The 17,567-nt window shown below is 38.0% G+C and overlaps 4 protein-coding genes across 4 annotated transcripts; 1 reads left to right on the top strand and 3 right to left on the bottom strand.

Annotated features, from left to right (window-relative positions):
• Positions 1-196: 196 nt before the first annotated feature.
• LOC113332697 (phospholipase A1 PLIP2, chloroplastic-like) lies at positions 197-3,060 on the bottom strand. The gene is made up of 5 exons (XM_026579219.1): positions 2,282-3,060; positions 1,699-2,184; positions 1,548-1,607; positions 1,007-1,423; positions 197-901 (listed from the first exon to the last, which is right to left on the bottom strand). The coding sequence occupies exons 1-4, from the start codon at positions 2,930-2,932 to the stop codon at positions 1,364-1,366; spliced, it is 1,257 nt and encodes a 418-aa protein (XP_026435004.1). The 5' UTR covers positions 2,933-3,060; the 3' UTR covers positions 197-901; positions 1,007-1,363.
• LOC113333226 (phospholipase A1 PLIP2, chloroplastic-like) lies at positions 344-1,363 on the bottom strand. The gene is made up of 2 exons (XM_026579737.1): positions 1,007-1,363; positions 344-901 (listed from the first exon to the last, which is right to left on the bottom strand). Exons 1-2 carry the CDS (start codon positions 1,361-1,363, stop codon positions 344-346), a joined length of 915 nt encoding a protein of 304 aa, XP_026435522.1.
• Positions 3,061-10,299: 7,239 nt separating the features above from the next.
• On the top strand, positions 10,300-11,498 carry LOC113333065. Its single transcript, XM_026579558.1, has 4 exons — positions 10,300-10,434; positions 10,538-10,695; positions 10,817-11,042; positions 11,118-11,498. Exons 1-4 carry the CDS (start codon positions 10,356-10,358, stop codon positions 11,243-11,245), a joined length of 591 nt encoding a protein of 196 aa, XP_026435343.1. The 5' UTR covers positions 10,300-10,355; the 3' UTR covers positions 11,246-11,498.
• Positions 11,499-12,202: 704 nt separating this feature from the next.
• LOC113333064 (probable protein disulfide-isomerase A6) lies at positions 12,203-15,346 on the bottom strand. The gene is made up of 11 exons (XM_026579557.1): positions 15,002-15,346; positions 14,655-14,739; positions 14,432-14,529; positions 14,256-14,311; positions 13,755-13,872; positions 13,594-13,621; positions 13,380-13,471; positions 13,130-13,286; positions 12,909-13,033; positions 12,706-12,805; positions 12,203-12,604 (listed from the first exon to the last, which is right to left on the bottom strand). Exons 1-11 carry the CDS (start codon positions 15,157-15,159, stop codon positions 12,536-12,538), a joined length of 1,086 nt encoding a protein of 361 aa, XP_026435342.1. The 5' UTR covers positions 15,160-15,346; the 3' UTR covers positions 12,203-12,535.
• Between the last annotated feature and the right edge of the window lie 2,221 nt (positions 15,347-17,567).

Raw genomic sequence — 17,567 nt, 5'->3', positions numbered from 1 at the left:
GAGAATTGGCATGATGGTTGTGTACAAAGAAGCACACCCATGTGGGTTGTGCAATATCTTCTTTGCTTCCATTATGTTGCTAAAAATCCCGAATTTACATGTTCTAGTTGCATTGTTAAACCTAGCATCAACACGCCACTGGTAGGCCACTTGCTTTGCCCTACCTTTCTGACTAAATAATGTAAAATTATGGATTTTTCATTTTCATTAATGTTGAGTAAATTTTACAATTGAATAAAGAATCAAGTGTCATCTGCTGTTCAGATCTTCCACCTATACAGCGGGGGCAAAGACACGCTTGCATGATAATAACCACAAGCGTGTCCGAGCCGTGTTCAACCAGTTACATGATACAATCCACCAGCAACATTCGAGCTGGGATCATGAGAATAACGAATAGCTGCATGTGTTGTGATGCAACTAATCTACTGAACCTCTTCAATGACTGCCCCCCATTTTGAAATGCACCAGCAAAATTTAGTGGTTGCCTGCTCATGGGACTTGATGTTACTTGATGACTCACTATGCCAGAATTAGGGGTTTCCCGTGGAGTAACGATCTGCCACCACACTTCACGACGGGTTTTTCTTTTGACCTTCCTGATTTGGTTGTGCTCAAGACGGATCACACCTAGGACGGATCTTAAGTAGGAATACATGTCATGATCCCTGTAGATTGTACCGTCAGAACCATATGCAGCGCGATCACTCAGCAATGGGTGCGGCGAATTGAAAAAAACAGCTTGAGCAGCACGGAGATGCTTCTCTTTGTCTTTCAAATGCGACAAAGGACAGCTTAGAAGGTATAGACCACTGCCAGAAGGGAGGAGTTCATGGTGTGGCGAAAATTTCTCTTCTGGCTGTAAGATTAGGATCTCTCCCATAGGTGTATACAGCATTTTCTGTTGTGCAAAATGTGCATCCAGTTAGTACATTACTCGCGGTAAGAAAATACTCAACAACAGTTTAGGAGCCAAAAAAGACAACAGTTAGATTAGAGATTATACCCGATTTTTAAGACGAGGGTGATTTCTAAAATTTCCATTTACGGCCCTGAGAAGCTCAGCTACACGATCAGGATAACTACACGAGAAGGCTCGTGGTACAATGTCTCGGTGCATGGTAATAGCTTTAACATGACTACGAGGAAGGCCTAGCCTCCGAAGAAGCTGATCACCCCCACACAAGATAGATGGTGCACCAAACATTACCACAGGAAGTAATGAAGATAGTGGTGCTTCACGGCGTATTAACAACATGAGATTTACAAGTAATGCCAAGCTTCCACCAAGTGAATGCCCAGTGAAACGAAGCCTTGCTGAATCACCATGAGATTTTAAGTGGGCATGGACTTCGGGCAACATTTACTCATAAATTCCTTTTGCAGCTTCATAAATTCCTCTGTGCACCAGCACATCTAGTCCCTGCATGAACCAAGATGACTCCTCAATAAACTAAAACGGATTGTACAGCAACCATAGATTCTTAACATGCATTTGCAATAACTTTTTTGTTTTTTGTTTTGATACATTTCGCAATAACGTTTACCTCAAACTGAACCGGCTCAAAGAGGAGATTTGCTTGCCAAGAAGCCATTGATTCCGAACCCTGCACATTATAGATTTCAATGTTATAAGTCGGTGTCAAAACAACAAGAAGTCCACAAATGTAATGAATTGCGAAAGGAAAAAAAGTTTACCTGAATGACAAAGAATCTCGTAGCACTACGATCATCATCACATATAAACCACGCACATGGCGATGAATGTGCCGAACTCAAATCCTTCGCAACTGCTCGCTTTGTTTCCTCCTTTGCAGATACTCCTGCTGTAACCGAGTCTGACGTAGCTACAAATGAAGCAGCTTTGGAACTCCCCACTTCAGCATTCCCTTCCCCAATTGAAACCTCCTCCTTCCCATCCTTGGACGATTTGAAAGAAAGAATACCTCTTGTGTGAGATTGCAAGTAAGAAGCAGCGGAAGCCGCAATGTGATAAGCAGCCGACGCACTTATTTGATATCTGTTCTTCCGTTGTTCCTCGGTTTCTTCCATTCCCTCTGCAAGTCTTTCCGTTTCCTCAACATGAGGAGAACCCGATTTATCCTCGACATTTGCCGGATGCGCTTCCTTCTCCACCGATGAAGTTACAAACCGCAATTTATGTCGTTTAAGAAGATTCTCAGCCTACAACAAATCCAGAAATTGGTTGAGCTAAATAACCAAAAATCATTTACAATGAGAATTCAATAAAAAGTACTTGGAAACAACGAAATGAATGTACCTTGATCTTGGGTATTGAGTATGCTAAATTGCCCAAATACGAGATTTTGGCTAAGACTTTGGCTTCAGCTAAAGACACCTTTTGAAGCAATTTAGAGAAAGAATCTTTATCAAACTCAACCTTTTCATTATTCTCATCTTCTTCATCAACCTCACAAACATCTTCATCATCATCACCATTGCATAATGAGCAATCATTTTCATCATCGAAATCAACCCTTTGATCATTTTCTCTCTCAAAAACATCAATTCCATTCTTATTCTCTAATTCTTCTTCTTTCCAAACAGATTGTGCATGTAATATTTTCATAACCCAACTAGTCCCATTCATCTCATTCTCTTCTTCCCCTGTCTTTCTTTCAACCCCACCACCATTATCAATCTCCTCTGTTTTTTCTTCTTCTTCTCTGTTTTCAACATTACTACTCAGCCAAAGAGATTTCAAAAGTGGTCTTGTAAATGAAAATCTTGATTTCTGTGGTTGAGCAGAGGAGGTAGAAACAACAGAATTTTCAACAGAAACTCCATTTCCTGAACGCCCCAAAGTACTAACCTGTGTAGAATGTGTTCTTACAGGATCATTTCCGTTGATAAATGGTAAATTTGAATAACAAAACCCATTAACTCCTTGTTTGAAACAGAGTCCATCCATTTTTCAATTCTCAATTTCTCGAAATTTTCCTTCTAAATTACTTTTCTTTCTGTATGATTCCCTCAAATTGTACGAAATAACCAAAACCCCACTTTTACAAAATCAATCAATATTAAGAAATTCACACAATTTATCGACCAAATTTAGAAATTTAAAGAAAGTACAGAGGAGCTGTATTTATAGAAAAAGAAAAGGTTTTCTTTTTTGTTCTTAGTTTTTTTTCGTTGGTGTGAAGGTTTTGTATGATTCAATGTGGCAGAGAAGGGTGAAAATGGTGTACAGCACGTGTCAAGGACAGACATGTCAATGGGAGTGGATTAGCTTTACACGTGTCGATTAGAGGGGTGACGTGTAGGAAATGCACCTTTTGTTGATGAACCTATCACTTTTCGTGTAAATATTGCCGTCCAACTTGTCAACACGTCTTTTCTAGACCGAGTTGTGACCATATCGGTGGTAGATTGTAAGCTTGATCTACCAATGACTTGTTAGATATTTACCTGTCTTTCTCACATGTCCATTCAGCAATTTTTCTTGCGAAAAAATCTACACCTGCTAGGGGCCGTCTAAACTTGTTAGATATTGTAGCAAGAAATATCCCATCTATTTGGTCGATGATGGAGCTTTGATCGAAAATGCATGCGTTTAGAATCTAGTCAATAATAAACAATGTAAACAATGTTTCAATTTAAGAAGGCCACTAAATTTATATAAAACAAAATAATCTTCGTTGTTTGATCGTTGTCGCAGGCATCAAAAATAATTACACTTTCTTACTACTCAAAATATATTATGAAGCAAGGGCAAGAAATGATCGTTCCCACATGTTTCGGTTTCTTATGTAAAGCCAGGGGGATTTTCTGATTTTTATATACTAAAATAAAATAATAGCAAAACAAATAAATAAAGCAAAATCAATAAGATTATAATATTGATCAAGGATTGGTTTTCATTCACAAACATGTATTTGAAACAATAACTAGAATTGATATTTAATCTCAATTTATTAAAAGTCCTAGGATATCTTGATCGCAAGAATATCCCGCTAATTTCCTCTTGTCTTCAACAAGCATCCATATTAAAAGATGCGAATGTGAATTCTACCTAGAAAGCAACCTAAAGTGTAAAAGCACAATTAAGTTTAACTCCCTAAGAGCGTCCACAATGGTGCGATCAAAACCAAAGATCAAAGATCAAAAACCACGATCAAATTTGAGTTTAGTCAGTAGTGTGACGCAACGATAAACGAGTATATTTAGTCGAGCGAAGATATAATCAACGTCTGATAGTGGAGCGTTGATATAGTAAACGTCGGTTTGGGGCGTTGATATAGTAAACGCCGGATATGGGGCGTTGATATAGCAAACGTTTTATGTGGGGCGTTTATATAGTTTACGCCTGGAATAGGGGCGTTGATATAATCCACGCCGGATGGGGCGTTTATATAATGCACACCGGGACAGGGGCGTTGATATAATCTCCGCACTCCCATCTATCGTTTTGCAGTTAGTCAAAATTGTTAAAAGTTAAATCGAATCAAGACCAGCAAGTTAGTAATTGGCTAGTCTGTACTTTAACTACTAGTGGAGCTATTGTATACAGTGATACAATTGTACGGGTTTTAGTACTTCTAAACTAGACGTGGTATATACTAAAATCAATTAACTACTAACTAGCTATATTCTTTAGCTTGAGCACATGTATAAAGCATTAACAAAAATGTACTTAAGGTATAATGCATGCCTTAATGGGACGAACATTATACTCACGCCTGTTATCAGGCGGACATTATACTAACGCCCGATCAGGCGTACATTATAGGTTCGCCTAGCTACGGCGTATATTATACAACCGTCTGATCTTGGGACGAGAATTATACCACCGCTTCAGATGAAGCGTGCATTATATAAACGTCTGTTAACGAACGAAGATTATAACTTCGCTCGACCAAATTTGGTTTTGGTCGTTGCTCCAGACCAAATATAGTCTCAAATTTGGGTTTAGTCTGGTATATGATCTTTAGTCTGTTCGACTGTGTCACGTATCTGGACCATATATTTGGGTTTAGTCGCCCATTGCAGTTGCTCTAAGAGCACTAAGTTCTATGAAATAAGACTAATCAATGCAAACGAACGTGTAAAAGCACTAATCCGTTTTAACAAAGGTTATGATCCACTTGTGACTACTAGGATGTATCACTACAAGCAATACTCACAATTATGCTACTTGCAATCAGGAATTATCACTTTTGCATATAATAACCATAATCTAGCAATAGAGATGAAAACTAATTTAATCGATTCGCGACTCGACTAAACATGCATTCAAATCATATAACAATATTAAAAAGTGAATCATAAGCAAAACAAAAAATAGAGATAAAACTAATTCATTGCATAAATATCATGGTTGGAACTCCAACTTATTCCTTAACCAAAAGAGAATTATCTAAACATGTGAGTGGAGTTCATAACAAGAAGGAAAAGAAAACCTATCATGTTTAAATCCCAGAACAAAAGTAGAAAGAAGCAAAGATATCCTCCCTTTGTTGTTGTGTGAATAGGCTTTTAAGCCTTTTATATCCTGTCGTGTTCTCAATCTCGACCGATCTGCCACTGTCCGCTTACGGCCCATGATAAAGCCCAGTCAGAACAAGTCCAAATCCACCTGAGTTAGCTCCTGGACCGGTGAGTCAACTCGCCGTAATCCGATTCCGGTCGATCCAGGCCAATGTTTCAGCTCCTCCTGTGTATAATTCATTCCCCAGTTACTGCTTTCAGACATTCATTCAATTCCAGTTCCCATTTCAGCTCATAGCTTGAGCTTCAATCTTCACTGCAACCTGTTCTAACCCATACGCAAACAGACTTCATTCATCATTCTTTGTACCACACATTCCATGTTTGCAACTTTATAACCATCCCTTCTTTCCCTGTAATCTTCTCTTGATTCTTCCAGCACCAGTTGGTCCAGTTCACTACTTGTATCTTCTCAGCTCAATGAGCTCTTAACCCTTCTCAGATCCTCAACAGAACCAACACCATCAGCACCAAGCCATTAACTCCTTCTGCTCTTGACTGCAATGCCAGTTCAACATCAAGCTTAATGCCGCCACCAACTGCTCATACATTTAGCACACATTCCACTTCCAGCTATTCTTGCATCTGCTATTGAACTCAGAGCTACCTAAAACAGCTTCATAACCTACAACATGTCAGCTCCTGCCTTACTGCAATCAGTTCAACCACCAACTTCAGTTCAGTTCAACCCACACTTGCAACACAGTACCATCAGCTCTAATTCTTAATCTGCACTGCAACATTTCTCAATCAATTTCAGTGCATAACCAAGTCTTCCATGAGCTCCATCTTAACTTCAACACCACCAGGAAGTCAATAATTCTTTACAACACCATTTTCTCCTTCCATCCGAAACAACCAGTAGCCTGAATTTCTTCTACACTCACTGTAAACTCGAAATGGGAAAGAACCCATCTCAGTAAACAATTTCTCAATTCAGTTTCTGAAATCATTAAAACCCTTTATCAATTCCTCCGCAAACAGCATCTCTCTATCTGCAGTTTCAGCTCAATCTCAGACCTTTCTCAATCTCACCCATCAACAACAGCTGCTCCTCTTATTCTCGATGCAAACAAAACCCAATCTTCCATTGTCTTCATCTCTGTTCATATGTTCCAACTCAGATTCAAATCCCATTTCTTGCAAAGCACCTGCAATGTCAGTACCTGTACCCATTTGAACTACATCCCTTGGCAGCAACCACTAACACCATCTTTACTCAGCTGCAGTCATTGCAACCCTCCCAATTCCATCATCTGTAGCTCATTGCACCGTTCGCACCACCATTTCAGCTTCTTAACTCCACATACCCACTGCACAGTACCTGACCTGAACTGGCAACTCCTCCATTCAACCACCAGCACCTGCTCTTGCTTGCGCACAACCAACACCAACACGTTGCTGCTCCTGCCTCAATCAGTATCTGCAAATCTGAATCAACAGTACCACCACCAATTCTAACTTGCACCTGAACTTTGAACCTGAAACCTAAGCATACATCTATTGCAAAAAATCATCACCATTCAAATCCAGTATCTTCATCCTGACCTAGCTTGAATCTCGAGCTCAGAAACCCAATCAAACAAAACCCATCATATAATTCTTCATAAACCCTCAATTTCTCCTTTAAATTCCTCCATCAAAACAACACAGCAGCAACAACTTCTCTCTGTTCTTCTCGGCACAGATTCACCACTACATCAGGAATTCATACAAACCCAGTGTTCAATATCCTTCTCATACTATGAATCATTTCAGTCAGTAGCTTTATTTTCTTCTCGGTCAATTTCACCATCGATTTCCTCCAAGTTCAAACCCTAATTCTTCATTTTCCTGAACTGTGAACATCTCTCAAACTCATTAAACTGACAAAGAGATATTCTCTTCTATCCATCGATCCTCAAAATCACCAACAATTCCTTGACCATTCCTCCCCTGAATTACTCTCTGGATGATAATGCCGCCATGGCTCTTTTCTGTCTTCTCTGAGTTTGAGAAGTAAAGTAAATGATTGATAAACTTCTCTCAATTTTAGGGTCATGTAGGAACCAAAACTGCTATCGGCACCCAGTTGCTGGATAAGGGCGACCCTGAATGGCTTGTATGCTTCCTAGCTCGGCATCCATCAATGCACAATGACTCCGGGCAATGAATTGAGCCTTTAATCCCCATGACTCCAAAGTACCTATATGCTCAAAAACAAACATAAGATACATAATTTACAAAAAAACTCGCAAAGAAAACATAAACACTAGATATAAAATTAGATGTTTTAGACATCTATAATTATTGAATTGATAATCCACAAAATTTGATATGTTAACTCCTGAAGGAGTCTTACCATACATTAGTAGACCTAACACAAGCTATAGATCATGAGACAAGTGATATTGCTATAATTCATGTACAATTATGCCCAAATAGCTACTTTGCGTGTGGCATGGATTGTGTTGATTATGGTTGTGATGCGGGAGGTTCTAATTACTAAACTCGTGCAATCATTGCCTTATTCCTGTCCGCGATTACAAAGACTAACTCCTTTAACTAACTCAAGCGAATCAAGTGGTCTCAAAAGAATACTAGTTACTAGATTACTGCTGCAGCAGTGAAGGCCGACGATGAAAGGGAACTGCTTTTTAATAAAATGATACTGAAATTGATCGATTTCAATCGATCTGATGGCTATTTTAAAGAAATTTAAACTGTGAATTTGTTTGTTTAGTGGTGTTTGACTGAAATCTGTAATCAATTTTATTGATGATCCCAAGTTTGAGCTTAATTTCATGAAATTGTGATTTCCAAAAGGCCAATTTTCAGTTTCTCTGCACAAACATTGCGACGGACTCAACATTTTTTCATCACTAAGGGACTCCTCCTTTTGATCGTCGTCCAATTAAATAAATATCTAAAACTGGTTTTGGAATGCAATAATTCAAGAGCTAATTAGGTCCATAGTAACAGTCATTGTGGCCCTTCTATAATTAGTTAAGGTCCCATATAAGATCTGTCGTATACAACCACACTTAACATCCCACGGATATTAATGTACACTCTGGTGAGAGTTGGAGATAGGGCTGCACAAGACCCGCCCACAATACCCAAACCCACCCGTACCCGCTAAATCCGTGGGTTTTTAATCCATACCCGCCCGTTGTGGGTGCGGGGTTGGTTATGAAAAAAAAAACCGTTGTCTGTGGGTGCGAGGTTGGTTTAAGCTAATACCCGCCCAAAAAACCCGCAGATTATATACCATTAGATAAAACTAATCCTAGTCGTCCATTATGAAACCCTAATACTAGTAGATAGGATAACTGATAACCCTCATTCACTTTCTACACTCTTCTCTCTGTTCGGCCTCTCCTCTTCTTCCTCCTCAGTTCTTCTTCTTCACCTACGAACGACAATTACCAGAAATCTTCACCAGAAATCGACAACAACAACTTCGAATCTTCACCAGAAATCAACAACAATCGAAAAATCAACAGATTCAACACTTAATCTTCATCTGTGAACTTCCTAGATATGAATATTTTGGGGGTTTTGGTTTTTTTTTCTCACTTAATCAAGGAGAATAGAAGTTACTCTAAATACTTGAATATAAAGCGGATTTAAACCCGTTTAAACCCATACCCGCCCAACCCGTAGCGGGCGGGTAACAAAACCCGCCCGCTGTTTGTGGGTGCGGGGTTGGTTATGAAAAAAAAAACCCGCAGTCTGTGGGTGCGAGGTTGGTTTTAGCTTATACCCGCCCATACCTGCCCATGTGCAGCCCTAGTTGGAGACAACGTGGGTGTCGGCCGATATCACACACCCACCACACCAGACACAGCTCACGTTAGACTGTACTAAATAAAATGGATTGCACCATTTCCAGTAGGGACTCCTACAGTCCTACTATCATATGTGATCCCTCCAAAGGTCTTCGACTTTGACATAACTTCGAAAATTGAATATAAAAGCATTGTGGTATTTATAGACCATCACGGGGATGTAGCTCAGATGGTAGAGCGCTAGTTAGCATGCGAGAGGTATGGGGATCAATGCCCCACTTCTCCATTTTTTCTTCTTCTTTTTTTCGACTTTTTCCGGTGAAAAGATTTGGTGGTTAGGGCTATTAAAGTACTCGCTGTCATTTTGAGTCACAAACTCAATGCATTTTCTCGATATCTCAAGTTTCCAAAGAGACATATTATACACTTTATTTTAGACCCTCGCTTTTGATTACCAAATTTTATAAAGTTTCTGAAATCGAATAAAGGGAAGAAAAAAAGTGTTTTAGTCTTGATAGAGAGAACTAACTTAGGTAGGAAAATATGATCCCCATGTTTTCCTCGAAAGATTATAGAGAAGCAAACCGAAGGACAAAAGTAGATTACAAATTGCAATCTTAGACACTGAGAGCATGCTTTTATGATGAAAAACAAAATCACATGCATTTCCAAGAATAAAGACTTAAAACAGCCGACTTATGGCTTCTGCATATGGTTCAAAAAGTAAAAGTTACTTTCATGCTTCTCCATTAACCCCAAGCAAGAAAAAGTAAAAGTCTGTAAAGCAATAAGAATTTGGTGAGTTTACACAACCACCATCCTCTAACTCGGTCACTCTTTCCCCAACTGTGGCTTGAACAACATAAACCTCTCTTTTGCAATTTGGTCTTGCCTAAAATTTTGGGTTTGGTTTGGTGTTAGTAAATACCTGACTTTTCTGTGTTCCATTTGGTGATTTCATTTATCTACCTATATTTCTCTTTTTACTAATTTTAGCAAAGTAAGATTTGTATATATGTTACCACAATTTGCATTGTTCTCTTGCATTGTCATTTGTTAATCAATCTCTCAGCAATGGCTTTCTCATTTAGATTAAAACCTTTGTTCTTTGTTATAACACTGCTATGCATGTCTAGCTTATGTTGCAAATCAGGTTGTCAGTTTATTCATGGCCGAAATTAAAAAATTGTTAATTACTTTATTTATATTCTAGTGCATTCTATGCATGACTAACTAATTTATAATCCTGGTAGCAGAAGATGAAGATTATGGAGACAACGGAGTGCAAGTCCATGAGAATGGGAATAATCCAGTGGAAGTTCATGGAGGGGGGAACGGAGTGCAAGGCGGAACTGGAGTGGAAGATCCAGCTCAAATCGTTGCCAAGGCATTGTATTGTTTCAATGATAGATATGTAAGTAAAACCCACTAAACTGAAGCTAAAAAAATATAAGCCACAAGTGAAATACATTTGGGCTCACAAATTTCTGACAAAAACTATCTGTTGTTGTCTTTGTGATATTTCGCCAAGGAAGGTTTACAGCAGTTGTAAAGAAAGTTATAGACTAACACAAAGTGGGAATATAAATGTTCCACGAGAAGCGACCGATGAATACTGCAGCGGTGCCTGCTTGACTGAAACTCATCTTGTTCTTGATTGCATTGGAAACATACTATCGAACTTTTTGTTTTACAACAAAGCCACGATTTGGGACATAAAGGCTACAATCAAGGCTGGATGCAGCGACACCGATGAAAGAGGTAACTACTCTTGCGACATCTTTTTGACATTCACGACTGTAGTAGTGTAGTTAACATGTTCATTATCCTGTGCAGGGAATTTTAATGTGGCTGAGCACCTAGAATCGAACGATGCACATAAGGTTACTACTGTGAGGGGTGCATCTTTTTATGTTTCTAATCTTCCTATTATGATTTTCTTGGGGTGGTATTTCGTGCTCTAATGAAACACTACTAGTAATATTAAAGCGTGTTTGCGTCCAAGAAAGGAAGTTAGAATACCGATCAAGTTGCAAGAAAACTTCCTACATATATATGGTGTAACCGATGCATAATATAAGAGGATTTATACCTTTACTTGTAGCAGTGAGTGACTAGTCGTCGTCTGGGTTTGATTCACCATTCTGTATTGAATTTAATGAAAGTTTGTATTCCGTAGATTCTATCAAAAATTAAGTGTTGCTACACATTTGTTCATGTTGTTTGAAAAATCTCACTAAACCTAAACTCTCTGGAATACCTCCGCCTTCTAAATCAATCGAAGACAACACAATACAAAACACAAGCTTAAAAAGTTCATGAAGTCCCATTCAGATCGAAGTCAGACCCGAGTCAGTCTGAGACAGATTATTTTTTTCTTCCTAATAGCAACCTATTTCTGGTTGTCACTGAGATCATGAAGAGCAGCCTTAGGTTGCTAACTTGCTACTGATAAAGCCAATACTTAAGCTTCACCGTAACATGCTAGAAAAAAAGAATAGTGGAAACCTCAGGTTGCTGCAATTGGAGTTTGATAGCTTTAGTAGTTACTAGTTGGGAGTTTTTCTACAGAACAACTATTTATTTATTTTTGGTATACAATTTTACAGAGCAGCTATAGCATCTCAAATGGTATCACTCAGTGTATTGTCTGTTTTTGAGAGGCACATTCGAGACTTTGTTTACTCGGCTATCTTTTGTCCCATTCACAGTAGTGGCCAAGTATTTTGTCTGGTACAGCAATTTTGCAGATTTCTGTGGAACTGTTATAGCAACCAATCCAATTATCCAAATATGTGCCACTAAATCATTTTCTGTCACCGACATGCGCCTTGTAACAAAACCATGGCATAATTCTCCAATGTTAACAATAATGAAGTTAATCAAATAGGCTATTGCAGGGCTGGGTGTGAGATTTAGAATTCCAAGACAAACTTCCTACATGGTGCTCTATGGCAAGGGAAAATCAAAATACGTTTTTGACGCATACAATGTTCGAAATAAGAATTCCTAGTTAACATAACCCTGAGAAATTTACTTCCTGCACTAAAGAAGATTAGAGAAAACTCTAAAAAAAATCAAAATTCAACCAACAATTGATAGTGAACAACTTTATGATTAATCGTGATTTTACTTCCCGCAGATCATATGAACTCAAGATAAAGATCTATTTCCTGTTGAAATTAACATGGATAGTCATTTGCTACACTTTAAACCAAGCCTATCAAAGATGCGCCAAAAGATTGTGTGGAAGATCAAGCAGCAAACGTTGACAATATGTTCTTCTTCAAGTTGAACTCGTCTGCCTTTGCAGGGCTGATTGACTGCAAAATTTACAACAAGAAGCACGCAAAATAGAACACTATTAGAAGCAGGAAACTAGGCCAATTTAAAAATATTGTTGTTCGAATTATTAGGATTGTACCTTTTCAAGCATGCGCTTAAGACGCTCCATTTCTTTAGTGGCATAATCAGAACCCTTCTCCAAACAAGTCTTGGCTGCCTTTAAGTAAATCTTACCATACCTGGGAAAGTTAGGGCAATTGAGGGTCAGATAGCCCTTAAATTTGAATCAGAAGCATCAATCAGATCTCATATCTGCAAAATTATTTCTGCTGGAGAGTTTACCTTGCAGAGGAATCCTTCAGCTTTTCAACCTCTTCCTCTATGCGAGATACAACTGCTTTCTTTTCCTCATTGCTGGCACTAACAAATTCCTTTACCAAGGCATCCAAACTAGCAACAATACCAGCCTATCCCGAGAAAAAATTTAGACACAAAATCAGAAAATGAGAATACTGTATAGAGTTATTATGCAACTTTGAATTCGTAGTATACTATTTACTCACTTGAGAAGTGAGTTGCCCTTTTCCATCACGGCTAGTTCCGCACTTTTCATTGATGAAAGACACAAAATCATCGACATCCCGGCCACCATCGTAATCTTCACCAGCTTTGTTTCCCTTGGGGAAGAACTTCAAGGTGGGGAAGCCACTAATGCCATACCTGCATACGTATTTGGAAATGTATCATGCACCACTTATTACAAGTTGCAAATTTAGCAGAATGCAAATTGACTAATCGCCTTATTTAACCCACCTTTCAGCTAGATCCTTGTGTTTGTCAGCATCCAGATTAGCAATGACAACATCTCCTTCCAATTTATAGGCAGATGCAACCTTTTCATAGATCTGAAAATAAAGAGAATGAGAGCTTAGAATAAAAGGCATAACTCATACTTGACACCTTAGATTGTTAGATGTTGCCTAGAAGGAAAGGTAAACGACAACGAAATGTCTATATTTTTACTTACGGGAGCAAGGCTTTTGCAGTGACCACACCTGCACAGGAAAAAGAAACATGCTAAGGTTACATAGAATAATCCCACAGCAGGTTAATTCTCAATGAGGGAAGCAGCAAGGTTTTATTGTCATCATCATAATTTAAAGATAATCAGTTTTGAAGAACGCTCACCAAGGGGCATAAAACTCAACCAAAACGTCTTTGGTTTCATCCAAGACAATCTCATTGAAGTTTTCTCCTGTTAAAACCACTACACTGGAAGGAATTGTCACGAGCTTCACATTAGTTCCTGCATATCAGAGATGTTTAGAAAGAGAATTCTCCATCCAATAAAATAAACTCATAATGACTGAAAGAATGTCAGCCACATTTCCAGCGAAAGATAATACGGATAAATCAGGTTCTAGCAGTCGCTTTTGGTTTAATAATTTTTGGGGAGATAAAGAGAGGAAAGGGGAAAAGACATCTTCCAAATTCAATACTGGATTCAATTGAAATTGGAACATATGCTTTCTCCTTACAGCACAACTGAGAGCTACTACATTATCCAAAATCCAGAAACAACAGTACAACCACTGACCACAATTCAGCAGAGTACTTAAACAATTAAAGAGATATTAACCAGAATAAAGCAGTGAAACAACATCATATGGGAAATTGCTGAATGCTTACCTGCTTCAGTATTCACAAACTCAGTAAGGGCTTCTGCTGTACGTGGGCCTTCATATCTACAAGGTTTAAGCGATTCATTTTATGTATATATATTGCTAACTGCTAAGACAAATGCATTCAATATGAAACTACACGAAGTAAAAGATGAGCCCTGTCCTTTTAACTGTAACACTTACTTCTTTGGCTCCAAAGAACCTTGGGGGAACCACTGAAGTGTTGGGTAACCAGAAACGCCATATTTACCGCAGACACTTTTATGCTCGTCACAGTCGACCTGTATCATATATTACACCATCCAAATCTTAACAAACACTCTACGAATAATGAGATTTCCAAACAAACCAGCTTCTTGCAAAAACTCAACATAGATCAGAAGTAAACAAGTTAGAATCATTTAACCTTTCCAATAAGAACAGATTTAGCCTTCTTAAAGTTTCCACCAAGCTTCTCATACTCTGGTGCAAGCTTCTTACAGTGCCCACACCTACCCGAAGCCAAAATTCAAATAGGTAAAATGAAACAGAGAAAACCCAATTTTTACGATTGTGATCTACACTTCTAATAAGCTGTAGAAAAGGAATTTTCACTGAAGCAAAATATCAAACACATATAACCAAAACCCATAATATTTATCGAACAACCAATTTTCGTTCAAAGATTTATCAAAAACCATTTACAGATTTATCAAAGTAAATAAAAAACAGTAAAAGGAAAATCATAAAATTAAGGAAAGGAAGAGAATATACCATGGAGCATAAAATTCAACAAGGGCACCTCGATCTTGACCAACTTGTTTCTCAAAATTCTCATCGGTAAGAATAACAACATCATCAGCAGTAACAGCTGATGATAACAAAAGTAAACCTAGGAATACAATACCAAACCAGATCTGAGATTTCTCCATCTTCTTCTTCTTTTCTTTGTTTTTTTATTTCACAGAGAGAAGAGAAAAGTGAGGACTGACTGAGGAGAGAATAATCAACTTACTATTTGTAGAGTAGTTTTCACTAAGGGGAAATTAGGGCAAAAAGAATAATATTCTCATTCCAAGCAAGCGTAGGCGCTAACTCCCGGTGAACTCTCTTTCTCTTCTTTCTTTTTGATTGAATATATATATAACTGGTTATGCATCGATACATAACTGATTATGCATAATATCTTTTCAGGCATAACTCGTTACGCAGCCTAATTTTTCAGGAGTATAATCGGTTGCGCAACTTGGACATAACATATCTAAAAATCTGCGCCTTAGAATTTTACAAATTTTATATCGTTGGAAATCTTTTTAAAAGAGCTGCAACGAGTACAAACAAGAATATCAAATTTTTGTTTTTAACGAAAAAATCGGAGGTGATCCTCATTTTAGGGAAATTTTTTGAAAATTTGATACTTAACCATTATGCAGTCACCAAAAACGATACATAACACATTCTGCAGACGCATAACGAATTATGCAACCATTTTCTCCACTGCATAACAAATTATGCATTTGGAAAACAAAATTATGCATCTACAACAAGTTATATTACCATTTTTTGGTTGATTTTAGTCGTACATATAAAAAATTGATGCATAATGCAGTATGCATCCATATTTACGGATGCATATCAGGTTATGCATCTATTTTCTCGATGCATAATGCATTATGTAGCCATATTTTCGGACGCATAACAGGTTATGCAGGTTTTTTGGACTGCATAACAAGTTATGCAACAAATTTTGTAGATGCATAACAGTTTATGCATCCATTTTCACGAATGCATAACATGTTATGCAGACAGTTTCTCGACTGAATGACATGTTATGCAGTCATAACCACATCATCATCTTTTTTCATGTTTCATTAACTCCCACGCAAATCATTATCTTTCAGTTATTCGGGGGCTCTTGGTCAAAATCATGTATTTACACCATCATCTTCTTTCATGTATTTACACCATCATCTGCAATTAAACCTTCTTCACAACTCATCCAGTATTGCTTACTCCAACTCAATTCACGGCTGAGAGTTTCATAAAAATCTGAAATTCATTTCAAAATCTTCATTGAAAACAAGTTTTGATCGTAAATCTATGATGACCAAACCGTGTTCTACAAACCCATTTAGGGATTTTTGCTGCTACCATTAATAACAGTAGTGAATTGAAATTGTAACGAAGAGAATCGGTAGTAAGAGGGTTCGTCGTTAATTCGAAGAAGAAGACGATTTGGTGCTGCTGTTGATATCAATCGAATTTAGACATGAATTTGTTTTCGAAATCAATCGAATCTCTCCCTTTTTCTGAGATCTAGGTATAGTGGAGAAGAAGAAGAAGAAGAAAAAAAGACGAAGAAGAAGAAGAAGAAGAAGAAGACAGAAACAGAATTTTATATATTTTGGGTTTGAGAATAATTTTCTTCCAGAATTTGGGTGTGCACCTGTAGTTTTGGGAGCGTGGGTTTCACAGTAGAAACATCAAGGAGAATGGGTCTCCCTGTAGTTTTCACTTTCACTAATCACTACGCATTGGAGTAGTTCGGAGAATTTAGACTTCTATCAAAAACATTTGGGCTTTATTACTTACTGAAGCCCAGTTGAACGATCTTTTCTTGGTACCTGTCGCATCTAACACCTTTAAAACAAAACTAGTCATAAAACACCAAGGTGACCAAACTTATGGTTCAAAAAATCCAGCCATATTATTTTTAATAAATAAAAACCATTTAATTAAAAAGAGGCACAAAAACCCCAGATCAAATAATAATGAGTAAATTTAGTTTTTTTTACTTAAAAAAAAGCCAAACATACCCTTTTTACTTTTTCTTCTTCTTCTCTCTTTTCTTTTTTCTTCTTCTCCTTCTCCCCACCACCATCACCACCAGCAACAACAATAGATCTCTACGAACACCAGCAGCAACACCTCCGTCACCACCAGCAGAAACATTTACGTCTCCTCCACGAACAGCTCCGTCTCTCTCTCTTTTTTTTTTTACTTTTATGTTCAGATCTATCACCAACAGTAGCTCCGCCACCACCAAACCAGCCGCTATGTCCAGATCTGTCACCAACAACACCTCTATCTCATCCACGAACGCCTCCTTCTTTTTTCTTCTACTTTTTTGTTCAGATCTATCACCAAAAGTAGCTTCGCCACCACCAAACCAGTTGTTATATCCAGATCCGCCACCAACAACACCTCTGTCTCCTCCATTAACACCATCATCACTACTTCAGCCTCCTCCTTTGATCATCTAAAACCACCAATACCTTCAAATCTGCCACCAACAACACCTCATTCTTCTCCTTTTATCCTCCACAATCAACACAATACT

Source organism: Papaver somniferum, unplaced genomic scaffold, assembly GCF_003573695.1.
Source record: "Papaver somniferum cultivar HN1 unplaced genomic scaffold, ASM357369v1 unplaced-scaffold_132, whole genome shotgun sequence".
NCBI classification, from domain to species: Eukaryota; Viridiplantae; Streptophyta; class Magnoliopsida; order Ranunculales; family Papaveraceae; genus Papaver; species Papaver somniferum.
Note: the sequence above shows the minus strand (reverse complement) of the source record. Positions and strands in the feature narration are given on the sequence as shown.

Coding starts and splice junctions, on each gene's coding strand:
- LOC113332697 (XM_026579219.1), bottom strand. CDS start 2,932: ATGGATGGACTCTGTTTCAAACAAGGAGTTAATGGGTTTTGTTATTCA. Junction 2,185..2,281: donor ACTCAATACCCAAGATCAAG/GTACATTCATTT, acceptor GATTTGTTGTAG/GCTGAGAATCTTCTTAAACG. Junction 1,608..1,698: donor CGAGATTCTTTGTCATTCAG/GTAAACTTTTTT, acceptor TATAATGTGCAG/GGTTCGGAATCAATGGCTTC.
- LOC113333065 (XM_026579558.1), top strand. CDS start 10,356: ATGGCTTTCTCATTTAGATTAAAACCTTTGTTCTTTGTTATAACACTG. Junction 10,696..10,816: donor ATTGTTTCAATGATAGATAT/GTAAGTAAAACC, acceptor TCGCCAAGGAAG/GTTTACAGCAGTTGTAAAGA. Junction 11,043..11,117: donor CAGCGACACCGATGAAAGAG/GTAACTACTCTT, acceptor TATCCTGTGCAG/GGAATTTTAATGTGGCTGAG.
- LOC113333226 (XM_026579737.1), bottom strand. CDS start 1,363: ATGTTGCCCGAAGTCCATGCCCACTTAAAATCTCATGGTGATTCAGCA. Junction 902..1,006: donor ACCCTCGTCTTAAAAATCGG/GTATAATCTCTA, acceptor TTTGCACAACAG/AAAATGCTGTATACACCTAT.
- LOC113333064 (XM_026579557.1), bottom strand. CDS start 15,159: ATGGAGAAATCTCAGATCTGGTTTGGTATTGTATTCCTAGGTTTACTT. Junction 13,873..14,255: donor GTTTGTGAATACTGAAGCAG/GTAAGCATTCAG, acceptor TCTGATATGCAG/GAACTAATGTGAAGCTCGTG. Junction 13,287..13,379: donor CACAAGGATCTAGCTGAAAG/GTGGGTTAAATA, acceptor ATACGTATGCAG/GTATGGCATTAGTGGCTTCC.